Here is a 22,614-nt window from a genome sequence, read left to right on the forward strand (position 1 = left end):
TATCTAAGGGGACAAAAGTATTGCTTTTTGCACTTTTAGGGAGCCTGACACTCTTAAGGTATTTAAGGGCTTATTTTCACTAAATGTTATGTGAATTATTTCCTGAAGCTTCAAAGTGAAATGCACAGCTTAAAAGAATCACATAGGTAGGTCTAATCAAGTATGCTACACCTCATTTTTAGGTTGGCAGGTTTACCACAACAAATATTTATTGAAATCTATTTTGTGCCAGGTCCATGCATACAATAAGTACCTATGCTGTGCTCTCAAAAAGCGTATAATAGGAGAGATAAGGTGCTATGATAGCACTAACACAGGGTACCAGAGCCTTACACAGGAGACACACTTAGTCATGGGGAATTAGGGGAGGTGTCACGGAGGCTTCTTGGAATAATTGACATGTATATTGAAATATGAGGGACAAATAGGAATTAACAAGGTCATAGTAGGGAAGCACAGGTCTTTGCCCTTGAGAAACTCACTATCTAATGGGGCAGATGGGTAGCGCAAGCAACCAACCATAATACAGTTTGTTATAAGAGAGACGTGGTCAAAGTGCTCATTGAACTTAGATGAGGAAGAGATTGATTCCTTTTGACAAAAAAGAGAAAGTTTCACCATTCCAGGGGAAGTAAAACTTGAGCTAGATGTTGAAATACAGTTTGGAATGTGTTAGGCAGACAAAGCAGCATATAGAGGAATAGAGACAAGAGAGAGTCGGCATCAGTGGGTTTGCAGAGAATTAAGAATGGCCAAACCATAGATAAGGGCAGGAGCACTAAGAGACGAGACTGGAGGTAGGCAGGGACCAGATATTAAGGACCTTGTTTGCCATGCTAAGGAACTTGAAACTTATTCTAAGATCAGGGAAGAAAATTGTGATCTTTCTCACCATGGAGATCACTACCCATACCACACAGGAAAGGAACAACATGAGGTGATTCAGTTCAGCACTTTCATCTGAAACAAAACGACAAGTACATTGAAAAACAGCAGAAAGAGACAGATTTAGGGATTAGGAAAAGAAAAAGGAAATGAAGATATAGTGGTATAGGAAGGGGTTTTTCTGCTGCAGTTTTAGGCCTTAATTTTATATTTCTGTGTCCATTTGTTAGGAGGAGGCCAGTTATGGGTTAAAGGGTCAGTGGAGCTGAGTCAGAGTTTTCCAGGTTCTGGTGGTCTCAGCCATTGACTTCACAGAGACATGCACTCCTCAGTATTGATGAGGGTGTTTGAGAATTTCTCCTTGAGTGTACAAGGGACTACCTTTTAGCAAACTGACCTTGAGTTGAGATTAAAAATTACCCAAAGCTTTTCTTCAAGCTATCATCCCCAGCGTTCCTTGGGGTTATAGTGGGACTAAGCAGAGTTAAGTCAACAACTTAAAGGAATGTAGATCATTTCTAAGCTGGGAGATAAATACGTGGGGTTTACTATTTACCTCTACTTTTATGTATTTTAAAAGTTACATAATAAACAACATTTTTTTCTTAAGTGGTTTGATGCCCAACAAACTCTGATAATAGCAATTCACATTTTTTACCCTCATTAACTAAACTTATTTTTCTTTCCTGCAATATTAAGCATAATTCTTTAAATATGTTACATGATACTTCATAAGTATGCTAAACATAGAACAAATGTGGATTCCTTTTTTTTCTTTTTAAGTGGCACCAATTTTCAGAAACAATATTTCTTTTGACCCTTAAATTCTTTAACAGGCTTTATAAAAGGTACCCAACATATATTCCCATTCTTCAGAGGGCTGTTGAGCAGTGGTATGGAGAGCCAGCATGTACAACTCCCATCTTAAAACTTATGGCAGAACTGATGCAAAACAGGTAAGAGGTAGGATAGGCGAGTGAAAAGGTAATTTACTATTTGGTAGCACTCTTCGGAGGTCAGACTTTCCTGCCTGGTGTCTGTATATTTAAGGCTTAGCAAGAACCCAGGAACCGAAACTTAAGATGATCAGTTGAAGGCAGTAGAATTAGAGATATAAGGTTGAGACTTTGGGCGAGAAAGAATTTAGTATACTTAGGTGTATATGGGGACTGTGGGAACGGGGAGAAAAATTGGAAGACTGTAGCCACCGTTATTTAAAAGATTCAAAAGCACAAAATGGAGGAAGGTAGGGTTTTGTTTTGTGTTCTTTATAAATTTATTTATTTATTTATTTTTGGCTGTGTTCGGTCTTTGTTGCTGCGCGTGGGCTTTCTCTAGCTGCAGCGAGCAGGGGCTACCCTTCATTGCGGTGCACGGGCTTCTCATTGCCGTAGCTTCTCTTGTTGCAGACCATGGGCTCTAGGTATGTGGGCTTCAGTAGTTGTGGCTCGCGGGCTCTAGATCGCAGGCTCAGTAGTTGTGGCGCACGAGCTTAGTTGCTCCGCAGCATGTGGGATCTTCCCGGACCAGGGCACAAACTCGTGTCCCCTGCATTGGCAGGCAGATTCTTAACCACTGTGCCACCAGGAAAGTCCCAGGGCAGTTTTAACTGTTTCATTGCTTAACTGCAGTTCTGTAGAGGAGGAAAGGAGTTTAGAGGTCTCTGAGTTGAGATGCTTTATTTTATGGATAAGGGAACTGAGTCCCAGAGCAATTCGTGGACACATAGTTTGTCTCAGAAGCCCTGGGGATTGTCCCTGCCTTGACTTCTAAGTTTTCCTTCTTCCTCTGTGCCAAGATGCACATATGTGGATGATTTATGCACTCACAATTTTTATTTAAATAGCAACTACCACACTTCTCAGAAATTGCCTAGGTGACCTTATAATTTGCATAGACAAGCAGAGGTTCAGGTTCTTCGTATATAAATATTAACAAAGGTGTAGCTAAAAGAGAAAAACTGCAATAAGATAATTAGTTTTACCTCTTTAAAATATGTCATTATGAATATGGCTTAGCACCAAATTACCTGTCACTTAGCCATCCTGTTTCATCAGTTCCTCTTTGTAAATTGCGTGTTGGAAGGGAGATATCCAGACAGGGAAGGAGTATGGATTGCAACTCTAATTTGATCTATGGTGCTGGGTTTTTCACAGCAATAATTAAAAAATTTTAAAACAAGAGGTGGGAAAAGACCTGGCAAATAAATAAATGTGAGTATTCTTTTGAAAGCTGTTAGTTTTTTTAAAACTGTTCTCTAGGTGCCTTAAATACTAAACGAAGGATGGCTATATAGTTTATATTAGAAATTTAGTTTTTATTAAATTACAGTTTTTTCAGCCAGATAATTAATAGTTCATATTACTGATATAACATTTAATACTAAAGGAAAAAATCATTATATTGTATATTGTAAAGTATTTTATATCTGCCATAGGTGGATAATTCATATCTAGCACAGTTGTCCAAAGAACTACCTGGTAAAAATTTGTAATCCCAGAAAATGTTATCTTGTCTATATTTCTCTGGAACCTAATGTGAAATATATATACACATTTCTTTAATCGGAATTCTATGCCAACAATCAAATGTTTCCAGTAGTATTTCTAATAAGTTATAATTGCACTTAATTCTGAAGCATTTTGAAAAAGCATAGAGAAGTAGCAATTTATTCTATTCCTAGCAATTTATTCTGTTCCTTGGCAAATATCTTTGCTTTTTGGTGTTTCTTTGCTATGACCTATTTCATATTTTTGCTGATCCTTTTAAAAATATACCATTATTTCTTAAAAGCAGAGCAACAAGGTATATTGGAGCCAACTAAAGCCAAAGTGATGTTAAAAAAAGCAAATATTATGTCAGGATGGCATGTCAGTCTTTTACACTTTTCAGACTGTTCCCCAACCTGTTAGGAACTAGGGAGGTAGAACTGTTCTTATTTAGAACTTCTGGGATTTGTTTCTCTTTACTTGAGCTATGTTCAATGGAAACTATAGTCTGTATGTAATTTAATGTGTTTGAAATATGCTTGAAGTATCAGGTGATTCATTATGCATATGAGCAGTATTAAAGGTACTTAGATTTCCTGTGATTTTATAATTTGTTTTAAAGATGTGTATTAGGCACTACAGGAGATCTCAAGTGTAAATCTCTATCCAAGTAACTATATAAACTTATACATACTTGGGGTTTTCTTTATTATTATCTATCAACCACTTTGCATGAAAGGAGAGGGGTATAAGAGGTCTGTGATATAGGATGTCAGAATATTGTTTTGACAGATAAAAAGTGGATTCTTTGAATCAGCAAATAAGTGAAAATAATTTTGTTGTTCTAGTATCTTTATAGTGAGAGAATTAGCACACACATTTTATCAATACTTGTTTAATGGAATGACACTTTAAAAAAGGGATAATTGTACTGTTGCTACTTCTAATAAATGAAAATTCTGGGTATTTTAAACCTATATTTGGTTTTTTTTATCTGCACATATAGTCTAAATTTTTGCTGTATTTCTTAGATCCCAGCGTTTGAACTTTGATGTATCATCTCCTAATGGAATTCTTCTCTTCAGAGAAGCTAGTAAAATGATTTGCACTTATGGTGAGTATCCTTTTCCATATTTGTCTCTGCAATATAACTTTTATCTCTTTGGAGGAAAGAAAGATGCTAGTTATTTTGTTCTTTTGAACCTTCATATCTGTATGAATTTGTGAAGTGGGTAATAGGGGTGCAAAAAGCCAGGTAGCTATCATATTGACATCAAGAGAAATAGCAACATGCCTTTGACTACAGATCATGCCTGACCAACTTGATGAATTTCTTTTAGATGAAATTGCACTGTCAGTAGGCAAAGGGCATACACTATAGATAGAATATTGAAAAGTTATAGCATATTGAAAATTGCTAAAAGTTACATCAGGGAGTTTAGTGTATTGGGTCAAAGAATGCTTAAACCAGTATGTCACCGGCACTGAATTTTGGAAAAATATCCTGGTAAAGAGCAGTAAATATTTTATTGTAGGAAATTTGGGGGGCACTGCACCCTAAGAATCAGAGTTCTACAGTAATGATTGTTCTATTCAATTATAGTAAAAAAAAAATGTGGTTAGTAGTTAGAAATGAGCCTTAGAACTACCATAAACCCTAATATTTGCCAATTCTGACAGCTTCATCAATGAGATTCTCAACTCTCTGAGACCTTTATGTAGCCAGGGAATGAGGATACGATACAACAGATAAGAATCCTCTGTTAAACGTAAAATAGATAGGTAGTGGGAAACAGCCGCATAGCACAGGGAGATCAGCTCGGTGCTTAGTGACCACCTAGAGGGGTGGGATAGGGAGGGTGGGAGGGAGGGAGACGCAAGAGGGAAGAGATATGGGAACATATGTATATGTATAACTGATTCACTTTGTTATAAAGCAGAAACTAACACACCATTGTAAAGCAATTATACTCCAATAAAGATGTTAAATAAATAAATAAATAATTCTCTGTTAGTTTGCCACACACTGACTGAATAGTAACTACAGGCTGGATGCTTTGCATTGTTCTTCTTGAGAGATGTCTCTCTGTGTCCTCCTTTCCTTTGTCCTCTTCTTTTTTGCCTGTCTGGTCTTACTTTCCCAAATCAACAGCCAACTCTATGTTTGGACTCAAAAATTGCCTGTGATTCTCATACTTCTTTTGGAGTACCTAGAAACAGATTTTACAAAATTTTGTAAAGCTTCTTTAAGTGAGTGTGTGTATGTAGGAACAGCCATTAAAAGCGTATTAGTTTATTTTGTGTATGGTGTTAGGGAGTGTTCTAATTTCATTCTTTTACATGTAGCTGTCCAGTTTTCCCAGCACCACTTATTGAAAAGGCTGTCTTTTCTCCATTTTATATTCTTGTCTCCTTTATCAAAGATAAGGTGACCATAGGTGCGTGGGTTTATCTCTGGGCTTTCTATCCTGTTCCATTGATCTGTATTTCTGTTTTTGTGCCAGTACCATACTGTCTTGATTACTGTAGCTTTGTAGTTAGTCTGAAGTCAGGGAGCCTGATTCCTCCAGCTCCGTTTTTCTTTCTCAAGATTGCTTTGGCCATTCAGGGTCTTTCATGTTTCCATACAAATTGTGAAATTTTTTTGTTCTAGTTCTGTGAAAAATGCCATTGGTAGTTTGATAGGGATTGCATTGAATCTGTAGATTGCTTTGGGTAGTATAGTCATTTTCACAGTGTTGATTCTTACAGTCCAAGAACATGGTATATCTCTCCATCTGTTTGTATCATCTTTAATTTCTTTCATCGGTGTCTTATAGTTTTCTGCATACAGGTCTTTTGTCTCCTTAGGTAGGTTTATTCCTAGGTATTTTCTACAGCAGAAACTAACACAACATTGTAAAGCAACTGTACTCCAATTTTAAAAAATTAAAAAGCATATTACTTTTTAAAAAGTAAAACCTATTTTAAAAAGCAGAAAAACAGTTCTTTTAAATTGTTTTTACTTGAACTCAAAATATTCTGGGACTCTGTTATGTATGCACTGTAGGCCTCTGTTAAAAATGCTTAGTTTTAATTGTACATTTGATTTTTAGAGTTTGAGGTCATAAGTGTATGGAAACTACAGAGAGCACCTATTTAAGACAGTAAACTTAAACTCTCCTATTTTCATCTGTACCAGCAACTATATTGCCACAACTTTTGCATCTGTTGAAAATGGACACATTAGAATCATATAAAGTAGAAATGCTTTGCCGCCCAAAGGTAAAAATAGACCCCTTTTTAAATATTCTCAGTACAGTTTGTTGTGTTTCCAGGGTATATCTAATTCCTTTCAGTGTCTTATCATAAAAGACATATGACTGGAGCTTTTTCCAAAAGCATGATATCTTTAAAAAAAACATAGATTTTGGCAATTAAAAGATCTGAGTACCAATTCTAGTACCAACCCATATCAACTCCATGACATTCAGCTAAGACACTACACCTCTTTGGCCTAGTTTTCTCATATGTAAAATTAGAAATAATGCATACCTACTGACCTACCTGTCTAGTTAGGATTAGAGGTGGTTAATTGAGCTACTCTGGGTAAAGGGCTTGGCACAGGTTGTGACATGGCTTAGGTACTCAGTGAATATGCCTTTCTTTGATCCAAAGCCATTCTCTTACACTCACAGAACCAGCCTCCTTTGGATAGGGGTTCACTGACTTCATCACTTTTTTATTCAAGAATGCCTTCTGCTTGGACCATGCTGTCCTGCTTCCTTCTGCCTGTAACAAGTGCTAAGCATCTATTTCCTCACTTTTTAAAAAGAAATACTCCCCCATTATGAAACAATGCACATATAAGAATTTCTTAGTAGTCAATAGACCTTTAACTATACAAATGTTAGTTTCCTGTTACCAACCACAGTTGTATCTTTCCTTCCCCCTTTTCTGGATCCAGTTTCTCTTATTAAGGGAGGCTTACTCACTCTTACAGTAGGGCTGATAAGAGCAGCAACTTCTTCCTCTTCCAGGATCACTGAATCTCTAGTATAGGACAGAATGTAAGTCCAGCAAGTGACACCAAAATGAATCTCAGAACAACACCAAGTCTATGGGCTTCAAAAGCTATTCAGTCCTCTGTCAGGTTGTTTGACATAGACAAAAGCATTGCAGCAAAAGTTGAGAAAGAAAACTGTGAGGATTATATTGGAGGAAGAAGAGGAGGCAGAGGGAGAGAGGAAGAAAAGAGAAAGAAAAGCAGAAAAAAGAAAAAGAAAAAGGAAAGAGAAAACCTTCAAAGCATTCTTGAGAAGAAAAGCCAATAAGGAGTTTTCTTACTCTGAAGAGAGACTAGGAGATTAGGATAAGGTTCTTCTCCTTAGTTTGGACTAATAATAATGGTTGCTTCCATTTTTTAATCAGCTATTATGTGCCTGCTCCTATACTAGACCATTAATCATACATTAGCCCATTGAATCCTTAAGGTTAGTATTATTATCTGCCACTCACTAGTCACTTGGCCTTGGTTAAGTTGCCAAGCCTCTCTTGCTTCACTTTCTTGTTAAACAGAGAAAATAATACCTACGTCATAGGGTGGTTATGAGGATTCAATTACATAGTGCATGGAAAGCCCTTAGATCACTTAGCTACTGTGATTACTGTTATGAAGAAGTTGAAGCTCATAGGAGTTAAAGATTTGCCAAATATTACATAGTTAGCAAATAGTCAAATTGGAATTTCATTCAAAGTCTGTATAACTTCAGACAGTAGTCTTTCCATGTTCCTTTCTGCCACTTGAGAGTTGCCACACAAAGTTGGGTATTTTTGATGAAGTACTGTTCTTTAAGTATGGTGATTTCTATCCTAAAACTTAAGGAAAATGAAGGCTCAATGGAAAAATGTCCTTGAACTTGGTCACCAGTGACTTTGACACGTGCGCTTTGCATAGAATAATAGAAAAATCTTTTTCAGCCTTCACTGATTCCACATGCTGGCCTCAATCAGCCAGGCTGATTTTGTCTGTCTTTACCTGTGTAATGTTTTATTACCCATGCTTTTACCTCTGGAGATGGTAATGTGCTCACTGAAGGGAGATCCTGTGGTTGCCATCCAGGAGTCTAGAAGATGAGGAAAAGGATGACTAGGAGGGTACAGAAGAGCCAACATTATTTATTTCTGTGGTAAGCCAAGGTGAAGGAAGGGAGAGCCCCTGGAAGAAAGGGGCCAGAACATTCTCTGATCCCTCTGTTCCCATCCTCACTGGGTTCCTTCTCTGCTCACCTGTCGTGGGCAGTATTTGTGTTATCGATGATTGGGGCAGTTCAGAGGGGGAAGAACTCATTTCCACATGCGCCTGACCCGTTATATATTTTATGGAATACCTCCACCTCGCTACTCAATGAGACTGGCAGGAAAATAATACTTTTGATATGCTGTTTTATTTATCTACATTCTGTCATGATATACTTTGATGTAAGTTTTTAATTTTGCCTCAGCTCTCAGCTGCTCCCGCCGTTACAGCTCAGGGTCAGCAATGAGGTTAGCCACAGTAGCACAAAACAATTTCCTGTTTGTGCAGCCCAGGTAACATTTGGATGAGGATTAGATTTTACCACATTTTCTACTAGCCCAAGCCTATTATTTCTAATGAGTTTTAAATTGCTTCAAGAACATGTATTTCAAAATTTAGTGCTATGATCCGTTCAGCCTGAGCAACTTAATAAAAGAAATTTCTTTCTTAAATTTTTGGTTAAAATGTTGCACGCAGTGTAATAAATGTTATTACTTTGGAAACCTACTTCTCAGTTTTAAGAACTGGGTGTTTTTTATGCTCAATTTCCATTTGTCTAATCTTTTCTTCCCTTTGCCTCTGGGTAATGGTATCTTTAGTGACATCTGTTGGTTAAAGAGTGCGCAGAAGGGAGAAATAGTGGTTGTTTTTATAAGACTGGCAAAAATGGAGCTGCTTTTATTCCTTCCTTAGGTACCTGATTTAAAGAAAGCTCAGTGTGTGAAAAATCTAAACTTTAATAGTGGATAGAACAACTATAATTATTCACTGTACATAAGAATTTACATCAGGGTTCTTTTGAGCAATATATGCTCCAGGTGCATTTAAGGTATGATCTAATAATATGCTTAAATTGAATTTGTAAACTGATATACAAGCCACTGTTATTTACTGTGACCTAGAAAACAAACCAGTGGTTTTCCAACTGGGTTTTTCAGAGCCCTAGAGATCTGTGAAAGTACCACAGAGCCTCTCCAGAGAGGGGGGAGGAGGGGACCCTACTGCCACTTTGACCAGAACCAGCCAGCTATATATAGTTGCACTAGATTTATTTGTAATAGGGGTCACCTGCTTAAAGATTTTTTTTTTAATAAAAGAGCTTGAAAATTACTGGTATGTATTGATACTATTAGAAGCATTGTAAGAATGAAGGATTATGATTTCTATTTATGTTTAAATGATTACAAAAAGAGAGCTGAACAGGGGTTCCCTGGTGGCACAGTGGTTGAGAGTCCGCCTGCCGATGCAGGGGACCTGGGTTCGTGCCCCGGTCCGGGGAGATCCCACATGCCGCGGAGCAGCTAGGCCTGTGAGCCATGGCCGCTGGGCCAGCGCGTCTGGAGCCTGTGTTCCGCAATGGGAGAGGCCACAGCAGTGAGAGACCCGCATACCGCAAAAAAAAAAAAAAAAAAAAAAAGATAGCTGAACAATGTGTTGGACTTGAACTAGAGGCTTAATAAAATGTTATCAGGAAATAACAGTTCTGGAAAACAGATCATCCAGGAACCATGGACATAACCTTAGATTGTATCAGAAACGTGGTCAGGGACATAGAGTTGTATCAGAAATGTGGTCGGGGACATAGGACAACAAAGTAGTAGAGTAAGCTCACAAAAATCTTCTTAAGGCGATGGAATGATCAACACCTTGAGGATCCCAGGCCTTGAGGAATACATTTCACAATGAATCCACACGTGTTGGACTTGGCCACTTCTGCACACAAGCAAAAACTGCTAAAGAAGCTGGTAAATACGTAAGCATGATCTCCAAACAAGTGGCTTAGAGTTCAGTAGATTCTTTCATCCATACAGCTAATGTTTATTGAGCATTTACTATGTGTTTGAGAGTTACAAGGGATAGGAAGAGAAATAAGACACACAAAAAAGAATCTTACTGATTCTTCTCTTAGTGGAGTGCAGCAGTGGACTCAGACAAGTAAATAAAGAATTATAATGTGTTGTGCTCACTTTTATGCTTAAGAAGCATACAGAGTGCTATGGGAGCCCAGAAGTTTCTAACTCAAAACTGAGGAGCCAGAGAAGGAAATAAGAATAGGGCCTGGAAATTTGAGGAGGGCATTTCAAGCAGGCAATAGCTTTTACAAAATCATATGAATATAAAACATTAGCATGGTCTATCAGTAAACTGAAGGATTTCAGAATTGCTGGAGAAAGTAGAAAGTGAAAATTCCTGATTATCTCATCACTCAAAGATAACCGTCATTAACAGTTTAGTGTGTGCTCATTCATACTTTTTTATGTGTGCATATACATATATTATTCCAAAAGTGGTATTATAATATACTTGCTAATCTGTAATTTGCTATTTTTTACTTATATCATGGCCATCACTTTATATTAATACATATCTAAATCTACCATATCTCTTTTTTTCCTTTGGTTTTTCATAATCTTTTTCTATCATATCTTTTTTTTTTAAATTTATTTATTTTATTTTATTTTTGGCTGTGTCGGGTCTTCGTTGCTGCGCACGGGCTTTCTGTAGTTGCAGCGAGCGGGGGCTACTCTTCGTTGTGGTGCGCAGGCTTCTCATTGCGGTGGCTTCTGTTGTTGCAGAGCACAGGCTCTAGGTGTGCGGGCTTCAGTAGCTGTGGCTCGCGGGCTTAGTTGCTCCGCGGCATGTGGGATCTTCCCGGACCAGGTCTCGAACCTGTGTCCCCTGCATCGGCAGGTGGGTTCTTAACCACTGCGCCACTAGGGAAGCCCTCTATCATATCTTTTAAAATAGATGTAAAGCATTCCATTTTATGGTTATACTATAATTTATTTAATTATTCACCTTTTGATAAATGTAATTTTTATAAACATGTAATTTTCACTATCATACACTGTTGCAGCAAGTACATACACTGTACATTCAGCTTCGTGAGCTTCACTCCGTCAACAAATATATATATTGAGAGCAGCAGGTGCTGTTCTAGACTCTGGATATATCAGTGAGCAAAACTGAAAAAGAAATTATTTTGTATGTCAGAAGGTAATAAGTGCTATGGGGAAAAAAAAAGAAAGAAAGCAAATCAAGATGGGAGCATTAGAAGTACCAGGGATTGGGAAACATGTTGCATTATTAAGTAAAGTGATCGAGGTAGGCCTCATTGAGAAAATGACATTTGAGCAAAGACTTGCAGTAAATAAGGGAGTTAATCATGCAGATATCTTGGGGAAAAGTATTCCAGGCTGAAGGAACACGAAGTTTTAGGGTCCTAAGGCCAGAGTGTATCTGGCATGTCTGAAGAACAGCAAGGACACTGGTTGCTGGAACAGAGTGAACAAAAGAGAGTAATAACCAAAGCCATGTCATGTAACGTCATATCCTATAAAGATTATCAGGACTTTGACTTTAACTCCAAGTGAAGGAGAAGGACTTGAATGTTTTGAGCAGAGGGCTGACATGATTTGCTATTGGCTTTGACCAAGGTGATAGCAGTGGGAGTAGTGAGAAGCGGTTAGATTCTGGATATATCTTGAAGGTAAATCAAATTTCTTGATGGATTGGATATATGGTATGAGAGAGAAAATGTAATCAAGGGATTTTGGCATAAACAACTGGAAGGATGAAGTTACCATTAACTGAGATGGAAAAGGCTGAGAATGGTGTGAGGGGGACTCCAAAGTTCCATTTTGGTTGTGTTGAGCTTGAGGTGTTGATTAGACATTCAAGTGGAGGTGTTGAATACGGAGTTGGATATACAAGTCTGAGGATTGGAAGAGCTCTGGTCTAGAGAAACAAACATGGGAGTCATTAACTCTTAGACGGCATTTAAAGCTGCAAAACTAGATAAGATCACCGGGGTGGGGGTATGAATTTAAATATAAAAGATTTAGGGCTTCCCTGGTGGCGCAGTGGTTGAGAGTCCACCTGCCGATGCAGGGGACACGGGTTCGTGCCCCGGTCCGGGAAGATCCCACATGCCGCGGAGCGGCTGGGCCCGTGAGCCATGGCCGCTGAGCCTGCGCGTCCAGAACCTGTGCTCCGCAACGGGAGAGGCCACAACAGTGAGAGGCCCACGTACCACAAAAAAAATAAATTAAATAACTTTTAAAAAATAATAATATATATATATATATATAAAAGATTTAGGTTTTAGTTCAGGGGTGTTCTGTGTTAGGAGGAAAGGGAGAAGAGGAGGAACCAGCAAAAGAGACAATGAGCAAACACTGAAGTAAGAGAAAATCAGGAGAGTGTGTGTCTTGGAAGGTAGGAAGAAGAGGTAGTCAACTGTGTCAAAAGCTGCCAATGAATCAAATAATATGCGGACTAAGAGTCGACCATTACGTTTAGGGACAAGGAGGTCACTGGGAACCTTGAAAAGAACACTTTCAGTGGAGTGGGTGTAAAAGAGAATCAGAGGAGAAGAAATGAAGACAGTGAAGGTCACAGTTCTTTTAAGGAGTTTTGTTACAAAGGGGAGTAATATCAGGCAGGGAAGTAGGGCCAAGAGAAAGTTTTGTTTAAAAAAAAAAAAAAGATGGCATAGGAGAGAAAGGGGAAATTGCTGTGCTTTGTTCTCAAGCACATAAGAGGAGATGGGAGCTAGTTCAACATACTGAGGGGCTGGCTTTTATAGAAGACAGTGTGTAAGTGCAAATGCTAGGAGATAGGTAGATATGGTAGTGAACATTTGGAATTAGAATATATTCCCAAAAGTGGATTTACGCATTTTTAATATTTTTAATAAATTTTACCAAATTACCCTCTAGAATCGTTATACTAATTCACATTCCCAACAATGTCCTTAATTTCCCACATGCTTATCAATGCTGCATTGATTTAATCTTTTTCAACCTGAAAGGGAAATGTTATATTCCTTTCCAGTCTCCGCAGCTTCATTTCTGTCCCAAACCATTTACGTCCAGGGGCCTCAGCTGGTTTGCCCAGAGACGGAATGGGTTGACTGACTTGAAGTAAAGGAATGTCAGGAAGCTTGCACTTCTCTTCCCATAATTGTTCTGATGACGAATGAAGACATTCAACCTGTAGAGCTGTCAGCTAAATATCAAATTCACTTTAAAATTTTAGAGATTAAAAGGGAAAAAGAAAAGGTAAATCAGTGTAATGGATTGCTTTATAAACCAGGAAGTGACATTGTTCATACTGTTAGTTCTTCCTGGTATAAAATACAACTACAGTATATCTTATCCCTTGCACCTTTTTTAAAAAGTATTCTTTTGAGGGCACAGAGAACTGGTAGATTGTGGGCCAAAGACCCCCTGCAGCCAGTTCTCTTTTGAAGGAATAAAGGGAAAGTGGTCAAAGATACAGTATTGACCTTACTTTGAATTATGTGTTAGAAGGAAGTGACATTATTCTACACCAAACACACCCAGCCTCACCTCCTCCTCTTTTTCAGGCCATAGCACCCCATGTATGAATTTACAGGGTAGTAGACTGGAGAAAGAAATGAACGCCTAGCACTGTGTATTGTTATAGTTTACTTGAGCACCGTGCCAGTTACTGTGGTAAGCACGTTACGTATGCTGTCTCCTTTACTCCACATAAGAGCCTTGTGAGTTATAAGTACCGTTATTGTCCTCATCTTACAGATGAGGAAACTAACTTACAGAGATTAATAATCTGTTCAGACACCCAGGTAGTGAGCAAAGAAGTAGGATTCAAACCCCAGGTTGGTATGACTCAGAAGCCCACCTGGTTCATCACTACCTTATGCACTATATGTCTGTTTTCTGTTAGACTACTATCTTGTTATACAGTTCTTCAGCTGAGGCCTTTGAAGGAAGGCCACTTCTTTTTGGGTGTAGGGAGCCTCTTCTGTAGAGGACATCATGGAGTCAGTCATCAGGGAAGAGATAGGGTCTCAGAAGGGGAAAAAGTTGTTTAAAAAGTAGGTCTGAAAGTAGATATCAGGTAAACAGAAAAGGAGATTTTGCATCTTCTTATATATCCTTCTCTAAATCTAGTTATTGAGAGTTGTCTAGAAGGGTGCTTCTGAATGCTGGAAGCTAACCAAACACACACACACACACACACACACACACACACACACACACATACCAAAAAAAAAAAAAAAAATAGGGGCTTCTCCAAAAAAGACAGAATAGAGGTTAAGAAAGAGGAACCCAAGCAGTCAATGTAAGCTAATAATGAGGGAAATATATGTAATAAGCAAAATTATAGCAGGAGTCTTGTATGCTTATTTCCCAGGGTTTTTCCCCTTATTTTTTAGTGAGATTTCTTTTCCTGTTATAGCATATACAACAGTAAGAATGGCAGTTCCATAACACTTGTGCTTCCCTTCCTCAGTCATTGCCCTTAGCCAGGTAAACCATTCAATTCACAGCATCCTTTTCTGGAACCCCAGCATAGCCTCAACATCTGTCTTACCCAGGTCTGATGTTAAGGTTGTAACAGCATCTCATTCCCCTGCTCCCAGTTATGGCAGATATAATCAGTGGGAAACAATCAGAGATTTTCCTTTTGATTCTAAACTTTGGATGTCTCTTATTTCATTAAAGAAAGTATCATTTCCTTTTGTACAAGTGGCAGCTGCTACTGGCTTCGGTGGCTGCCAACCTGTCAATGCCTTCATCTCCCAGCAGTCCATCAGTGTAATAAAGATCTCCCTCTTAGGAAGGAAATTCTGGGAAGGAAGGAGATGGGACTTTATGGGTGTGGGGTGGAATAAGGAAGGCAAGGAGGGTTGTCATACCTATAGAGGAACATCAAAACCGAACCTCAGCTCGGTCACTTTTGTTTACAGCAATGTGAGTCTAACTGCTAGATTTTAAGCTTTTTGAGGGCAGGGCCTCCAATTTTAGTAAGTGTTGTTGAATAACATAGATTGAATAAAGCTGATTGGAGTGAATAACAATGTGGCCACGTCTTCTCTTCCATAGTCTTACAGCCACCACGGAATGCGGAGCCACTTGAGCACAATGAAATATAGTTTCCTCTTTCAAAAGTATTACTTTTTCAAGGTCATAATGGTATACTAATTACTGTTTTAATTAACACAGATGTGTCTGAAGCAGTCCAAAAAAACAAGTATGCCAGATTGCAGCTTTAACACAGCGATAAAAGTTGTGATTCTAAATAATTAATCCTTCTTGATGATAGGTTATCCAGCCCTTTAGAATCAAAAATTTTTCCCCATCACAATTCTTCGTCTTCCTATTCCATCTTGTGCTGAAGGATATAGGATCTTTACTTCCCCCATAAGGACATCAGCATAAGAAGTCCCTGAAAGATGACCCAGTTTTCTCTGTTTGCCCCTGGCCTCCTTAACAGACCCAAAATGTGTAAACCACCACCAGTACCACCAAATTACCCTAGCTTTTTCCATCACATGTAAGCAGTGCTTTTGTTTCCTGGGAAAGGGAAGCGGGGGGAAATGTCTACCTTGATTTATATTGAATTGGAGGCAAAGGTAGAAAAGCAGTGGTTGAAAACTGCCCTCTCCTGCAGTACCCTGCTTTTTCAGACCTTCATGCCTGTGCACATAATCTTTCTGGAATACTCTTCTCTCCCTTCAAGTCCACCTGAGAAACTGTGATTGATCCTTGAGAAGTAACCTGCTCTGTGAAGCCTTTCCCACACTGCTCTCCTGCCCAAGCAAAGTCAGTCTGTTTTATTCCCATAAAATCTTGACAGTCCTCTCTGATAGTGTTTGTCACATTGTATGGAATTATTTATTTACAAATCTACTTCTCCCAGCAGACTGAACTCCTTCAGAGCAAAGGTTTTGTTTCATTCGTTTATCCTAGCACCTCACACAGAGTAGCTATTAAGTGAACGCTATCGTATTGAGTTGAGTCTTTATGAAACTTACAATATCTTTCTAAGGTAAGTTAGGATGAGATCATGAGAGAGAGTACAGAATGTGGTATGGAGTAAATTCCAAGATATGCTTCAGCCGACACAGTGGTGTTGTCATTCTAATGTACAAATTATAAGCAAAGCCACATGGGCTTCAAAGGATGCACAGAAGAAAACCTGTGTGTGGAAATGTTTCAGTAAGGCAGAGAAAGGGGAGGAAACCTTCACCCTGGGCGAGTCCTGTTTCATGCTCTGCTAGAATTATTGGTCCTTCTTAACCTCTTTAGTAAACATGTGGTTTTCATAATATACCTATCAGTCAGGATTCAAACAGGGAAAAACAGGGCTTCCCTGGTGGCGCAGTGGTTGAGAGTCCGCCTGCCGATGCAGGGGACACGGGTTCGTGCCCCGGTCCGGGAGGATCCCACATGCTGCAGAGCGGCTGGGCCCGTGAGCCATGGTCGCTGAGCCTGCGCGTCCAGAGCCTGTGCTCCGCAACGGGAGAGGCCACGACAGTGAGAGGCCCGCGTACCGCAAAAAAAAAGAAAAACAGGGAAAAACAAACACTGTGCCACTGATGGAACAGGGAATTTATTTTAGGAATTAGACCTTGTACAATCTTGGGTGAAGATGGGAAAATAGGTCCAAGGGGGAGAGTTGGAAGTTCAGGAGAAAAATCATTAATAGGCCCTCCTGAAATAATGGCATGGATGGACAAGTTTGAGCTTGCAGGGAAAGCTAAAAGCTAGAGACATCCAGCTGCTGGGGTGGGACCCTGAAAGGATGTGGGGTGAGAGGGAGGACTTGTGTAGTGGTAAAGAAGCAATGGAAGACTGTTGCCTCTGCACGGCTCCTGCTCTGTACGCGTGCTGCCAAGCACTTGGTGGTAGGCTTGGGGTCATTGGTCAGCAGGGCTTGTAGCTCTAGACACAGAGCAGGAAAGAACAAGGAGAGACTAAAACCCAGTGGTATTTCTACATCTTTGTCTCACACCTCTAATCACAACAACCTTCAGAAAGTCATGGCTGCTACTTCACTCCCACCTTCTAAATCTCATATAGATTTCTGTTTTGCTCAATTCTAGCCCACAACCGTACAGGGAAATGAGTTCTGGGAAACTTAATTCTTATTTAGCCCAATAGACACAGTACAAAACCACAACAATATGCCTCTAAATTTTGTAAATTGAATTTAGTTTCCATTTTAGAAGCAGTACTCACTGGAACAGGAAAAAGCAGAGCTAAGAAACATGTATGACTTTATAATTTTTTACAAAGCATTCTTAGGTATTGCCTGGTAACATAGCTTACTAGCACACATTTCAGAAAGAGAAACTGTTAGTTGTAAATGCTAACTATAAAAAACTGTAAGGTGATTATATAAACATTTCTTCATCTTTTGATGGTAAGACATAGAATTTAAGTACGGTTTTTAAACAATCGTCTCTTCAGATCTTCTGAAAAAATGTCTAAGGGGAAAAAGGAAGTAACATTTATGGTGCACTGTGCCAAGAATTTCTTGTGTCTTATTTCATTTAACTCATGTACCAAACCTGTGAGGCTCCTAAGAGTGAAGTAACTCAATATCAAGTGCATGTGAAAAGGTTGAAAATTCATCCCACAATTCAGAGTAACTTATATCTCTAAGTTATCTTTTCCTCTTGACTTAGTTTGTTATTTACTCCTACATTTTTTAACTTCTTATTGAAGAAGAGATAACATATTATATATTAAAATACATAAAGTGAACTAATCTTAGGAGTACAACTCAATGAATTTTTGTGCATCTACATATATAATCATTTAATCACCATCCAGATAAAAATATCAAACTTTTCCAGTACCCCTTGATTGATTTTCCTTGGGCCATTTGTACTTCCCAGGTAAACTGCCTTATGTATTTATATTTTTCATTATATGGATGATGTAATTCTTGGAACAATGGTAGGGGGACGTGAACAATAGCAGTAAAGTGAAAATGTTGAATAATGTGCCTCATAACTGCTTTGAATTACATCTACTTATGTCACTTTCTCATTCTGCTTTTACTCTAAAACAGGTAATCAGATCCTGTCCCTTGGGAGCCTCTCAAAAGATCAGATTTATCCAATGAAACTCAAGGGCATCTCCATCTGCTATTCAGCTCTCAAATCTGCCTTGTGTGGAAATTATGTCAGCTTTGGCGTCTTCAAGTTGTATGGGGACAACCATTTTGACAATGTACTCCAGGCCTTTGTCAAAATGCTGCTGTCAGTGTCCCACAGTGACTTGCTAGTAAGCAATCATGCGTCATGGGAGTCTTTGTATGAAACGTGAAGTAACACCACCACAGGGTTGTAATTGTTATAATGAAGCCCAAGGAGTTAGAATAGCACCAGATCATTTTATGTTTTAGGACAGCTTCTTGATTTAACTTACAGGATTTGAATAACTATAGTGGCTGTATTTATATAATTAAATGTGCAGTTTTGAAAACTGCAGCTACCATCTTCTGATAAATTGGTCATCTCAGGTGTTCCAGGTTCTGTGTCTAGAGAAAATGTAATTAGCAATTTCAACTAATTGCTTACAACTATACTCATAATTCAGAGAAGGTCTGTGTTTCCTGGAGCAGAAAATGCAGAATGACTATAGGATCTTCTCCTTCCTTCATTTCTACTCTGTGTACTCCCCTTGCTGTTTGGCCTTGCTTTCCATTAAAATTCAGGTGTGGTGAACAGAGTGCTAAACTGGAAGTTGAGCAGCCTGGTATGTAGTCTCAACTCTGCCACTTGCTGGTCATTTACCTTGAATAAATCACCTTCTCTATTTCTCCAGGCTTCAATTTCCTCACCTTTAAAATGAGTAAATTAAACAAAGTGATCTCTAGGTCGCTTTTCTACGGTACCGTCTAGTCTCTGTGATTTATGTCAGTTGTTTTCAAACTTTGAGGCCCATCACACTCACCTGGGGTGCTTGTTGGAATTCAAATTTCCAGGCTCCTCCACTGAGCTGAGGCTGAGTCATTATCAGATTTTTAAAAAATATCTCCGCCTGATTACACAAAAGCTAATATATGCCCAATGTGGTTGCAGTAATTACTTCAGTAACACAGCCAAATTCATGCTCAGGCTTAGTTTAGGCTTTCCCACCTGCTCCCAGCCTAATGTTACAAGTAAGATCTGGGGGCCTTCATTAGTCAGCCTGTATGAGAAATGCTCCTTTGACATTCTAATGCACTAGAGGTACCCTCTTCCACCTTTCTAAGCTAGTCTTCATAAAACCACATCTCGGGAATTCTCTGGCAGTCCAGTGGTTAGACTCTGCAATTTCACTGCCAGGGACCCAGGTTCAATCCCTGGTCGGGGAACTGAGATCCCACAAGCTGGCAGCATGGCCAAAAAAAACTAAAAACAAAAAAACCACATCTCAAGCCAAAGTTGTCAAGCCTCTTTGAAGTAGAATGGAATGTTCATTGAAGGCTGCCTGTACAACAGAAATTACAAAGTGGAAACTTGAGTCAGATCAGCCATGTGTTACAGCCTCCTCATTGAGGGAACTCTTCACTACAGTTGAGGCCCACCAAAAAAACCTGATATGGTTCCAGGAATTTCTCTATTCTTTTTTCTAGTAGACAAGCAAACCTCTAACTCAGTAATCTCAAAATTGAGGGTGCATAGGACTCCCTTAGTGTACATTTTTTAAATGCACATTTCAGGACCTCATTCCAGAGGTTTTCATTTTGTAAGTCTGAATTGGAAATCAGAAAACTGCATCTTTAACAAGCACTCCATGTGATTCTTATGGAAATAGTCAATCTCACTTTAATAAATATCGATATGGTTTATTTCTCTTATAAGTGTTGTGCTTCTTTGATACTGGTTTGGGTTTCATTTGAGGTTTTTCAGGTATCTTTCTCATGCACTTACCCTTTGCCTGTTGTATATGGTAAATATTAAGCCATTTACCAAGTTATGATTTAATTAGATGGGTTGGCATTGTGTAAATATAGCAGACTATGATGCCAAATGCTATTATAACAGCAAATTTCTTTGTGTTAAAAAAAAAGGTTGCCTAGCCACTATTAAGCACTGTTCAGTGTTACAATATTCCAGCCTAGAAAAATCATTCAGTCTTCTATACTGCAGCGATTTTAGTTGCACTTAAGTGTTAACCACATAACGCAAAATTGAAATTACTTACTAGGGTATGCTGTAGCTTCAAATTAGGATTTCTTGAGATCAAGAGATTTTTATTAGAACCCCTTTAAATACTGAATTGAGAATCATTATGTCATTTGTTCCATGTATTTATATTTAGCTTTATTTTATGTATTTATGTGTAAGGTCACAATTTCTAATATTATAAATGGCAGTTTTCACTGAACTGTGACACATCTTTTGCTTCCCTGTGGCTTGACATTTAGTATTTCTGTTATAGCAATATCGGAAACTGAGCCAGTCTTATTATCCACTCCTGGAATGTCTCACCCAGGACCACCTGAGCTTCATCACCAACTTAGAGCCTCCTGTACTCCTATATGTTCTCACATCTATCTCAGAGGGACTCAGTACTCTTGGTAAGTATCATGGAGAACATTGTTTTCAGAGGAAAGACTTGATTGTGGTCTCTTAATGTATGTGCTTTTGAGATGATCATCCTACAAAGGGGGAAAGATTATTTACCCAAACTGAAAGATTATTTTATAACTATTACCTACAAGAGAGAAAATGCCCTTTTTCATATTTTGATATAGTTTTTTAATCAGCTTAAAGTATAATTTACACACAGTTAAAATTACTGATTTTAAGTGAGCATTTCAATGAGTCCTTACAAACATACATACACAGTCATGAACCACCACCGCCAAGATACAGAACATCTTCATCACCGCACAAAGCTCCCTCCTGACCCCTTCTAATCAATCCCTTTCCCCTAGTCCCAACCCCAAGGAACCACTATCTACTTTCTCTCACTGTAGTTTGCCTTTTCCAGAATTTCATATAAGTGAAATCGTATAACCTGTAGTCCTTTGTGTCTGACTTCTTTCGTTTAGCATAATGCCTTTGAGATTTATCCACGTTTTGTGAAACAGTTAGTTTTTATCTTTCTATTGCTGAGTATTATTCTATGGTATGGATTACCACATTTGTTAATATGTTCACCAACCGATAACATTTGGGTTGTTTCCATTATTTGGTTGTTTTGAATAACGCTACTATGAACATTCATGTACAAGTCTTTCTGTGGGCAGATATTTCTCTTGAGTAAATACCAGAATGGAATTTCTGGGTTGTATGCTAAGTGTATATTTCACATTATTAAAAACTGCCATGGGCTTCCCTGGTGGCGCAGTGGTTGAGAGTCTGCCTGCTGATGCAGGGGACGCGGGTTCGTGCCCCGGTCCGGGAAGATCCCACATGCCGCTGAGCAGCTGGGCCCATGAGCCATGGCCACTGAGCCTGCGTGTCCGGAGCCTGTGCTCTGCAACGGGAGAGGCCACAACAGTGAGAGGCCCATGTACCGCAAAAAAAAAACAACAAAAAAAAACCTGCCAAACTCATGGACACATATACACTACCAAACGTAAAATAGATAGCTAGTAGGAAGCAGCCACATAGCACAGGGAGATCAGCTCGGTGCTTTGTGACCACCTAGAGGGGTGGGATAGGGAGGGTGGGAGGGAGACGCAAGAGGGAGGAGATATGGGGATATATGTATATGTATAGCTGATTCACTTTGTTATACAGCAGAAACTAACGCACCATTGTAAAGCAATTATACTCCAATAAAGATGTTAAAAAAAAAAAAAACTGCCCAACTGTTTCCCAAAGTGATTGTACCATTTCACTCCCCCAAGCAATGTATGAGGACTCCAGTTGCCCTGTATCTTCCCTAACACTTGCTATTATCAGTCTTTTTAATCTTAGCCATCCTCGTGGGTGTGAAGTGGAATCTCCTTGAGTTTTCAATTTGCATTTCACTAATGAATGATGATTTGAGCATCTTTTCTTGCTTATTTGCCATTCATCTATCTTCTTGGTAAAATACTTGTTCAAATCTTCAACCCAATTTCTTTAACTGGGTTGTTTTTTCTTGGAAGAGTTGTTATATATTCTGGATACAAATCTTTTATCAGGTCTATGTTTTGCACGTATTTTTTCAGCCTTGGCTTGTCTTTTTTATTTTC

The 22,614-nt window shown here is 38.8% G+C and overlaps 1 protein-coding gene across 1 annotated transcript in view; it reads left to right on the forward strand.

Moving 5' to 3' along the window:
• RANBP17 (RAN binding protein 17) overlaps positions 1–22,614 on the forward strand; it is a gene marked incomplete at both ends in the record, with an annotated part of 307,000 nt that overhangs the window by 244,957 nt on the left and 39,429 nt on the right. The window contains 4 exons of the mRNA XM_079703069.1: positions 1,734–1,841; positions 4,406–4,488; positions 18,505–18,719; positions 20,865–21,003. Of these exons, the coding sequence (XP_079559195.1) occupies positions 1,734–1,841; positions 4,406–4,488; positions 18,505–18,719; positions 20,865–21,003 (545 nt within the window). The remainder of the gene's footprint in view (positions 1–1,733; positions 1,842–4,405; positions 4,489–18,504; positions 18,720–20,864; positions 21,004–22,614) is intronic.

Source organism: Hyperoodon ampullatus, assembly GCF_949752795.1.
Source record: "Hyperoodon ampullatus genome assembly, chromosome: 4".
Lineage (NCBI taxonomy): Eukaryota > Metazoa > Chordata > Mammalia > Artiodactyla > Ziphiidae > Hyperoodon > Hyperoodon ampullatus.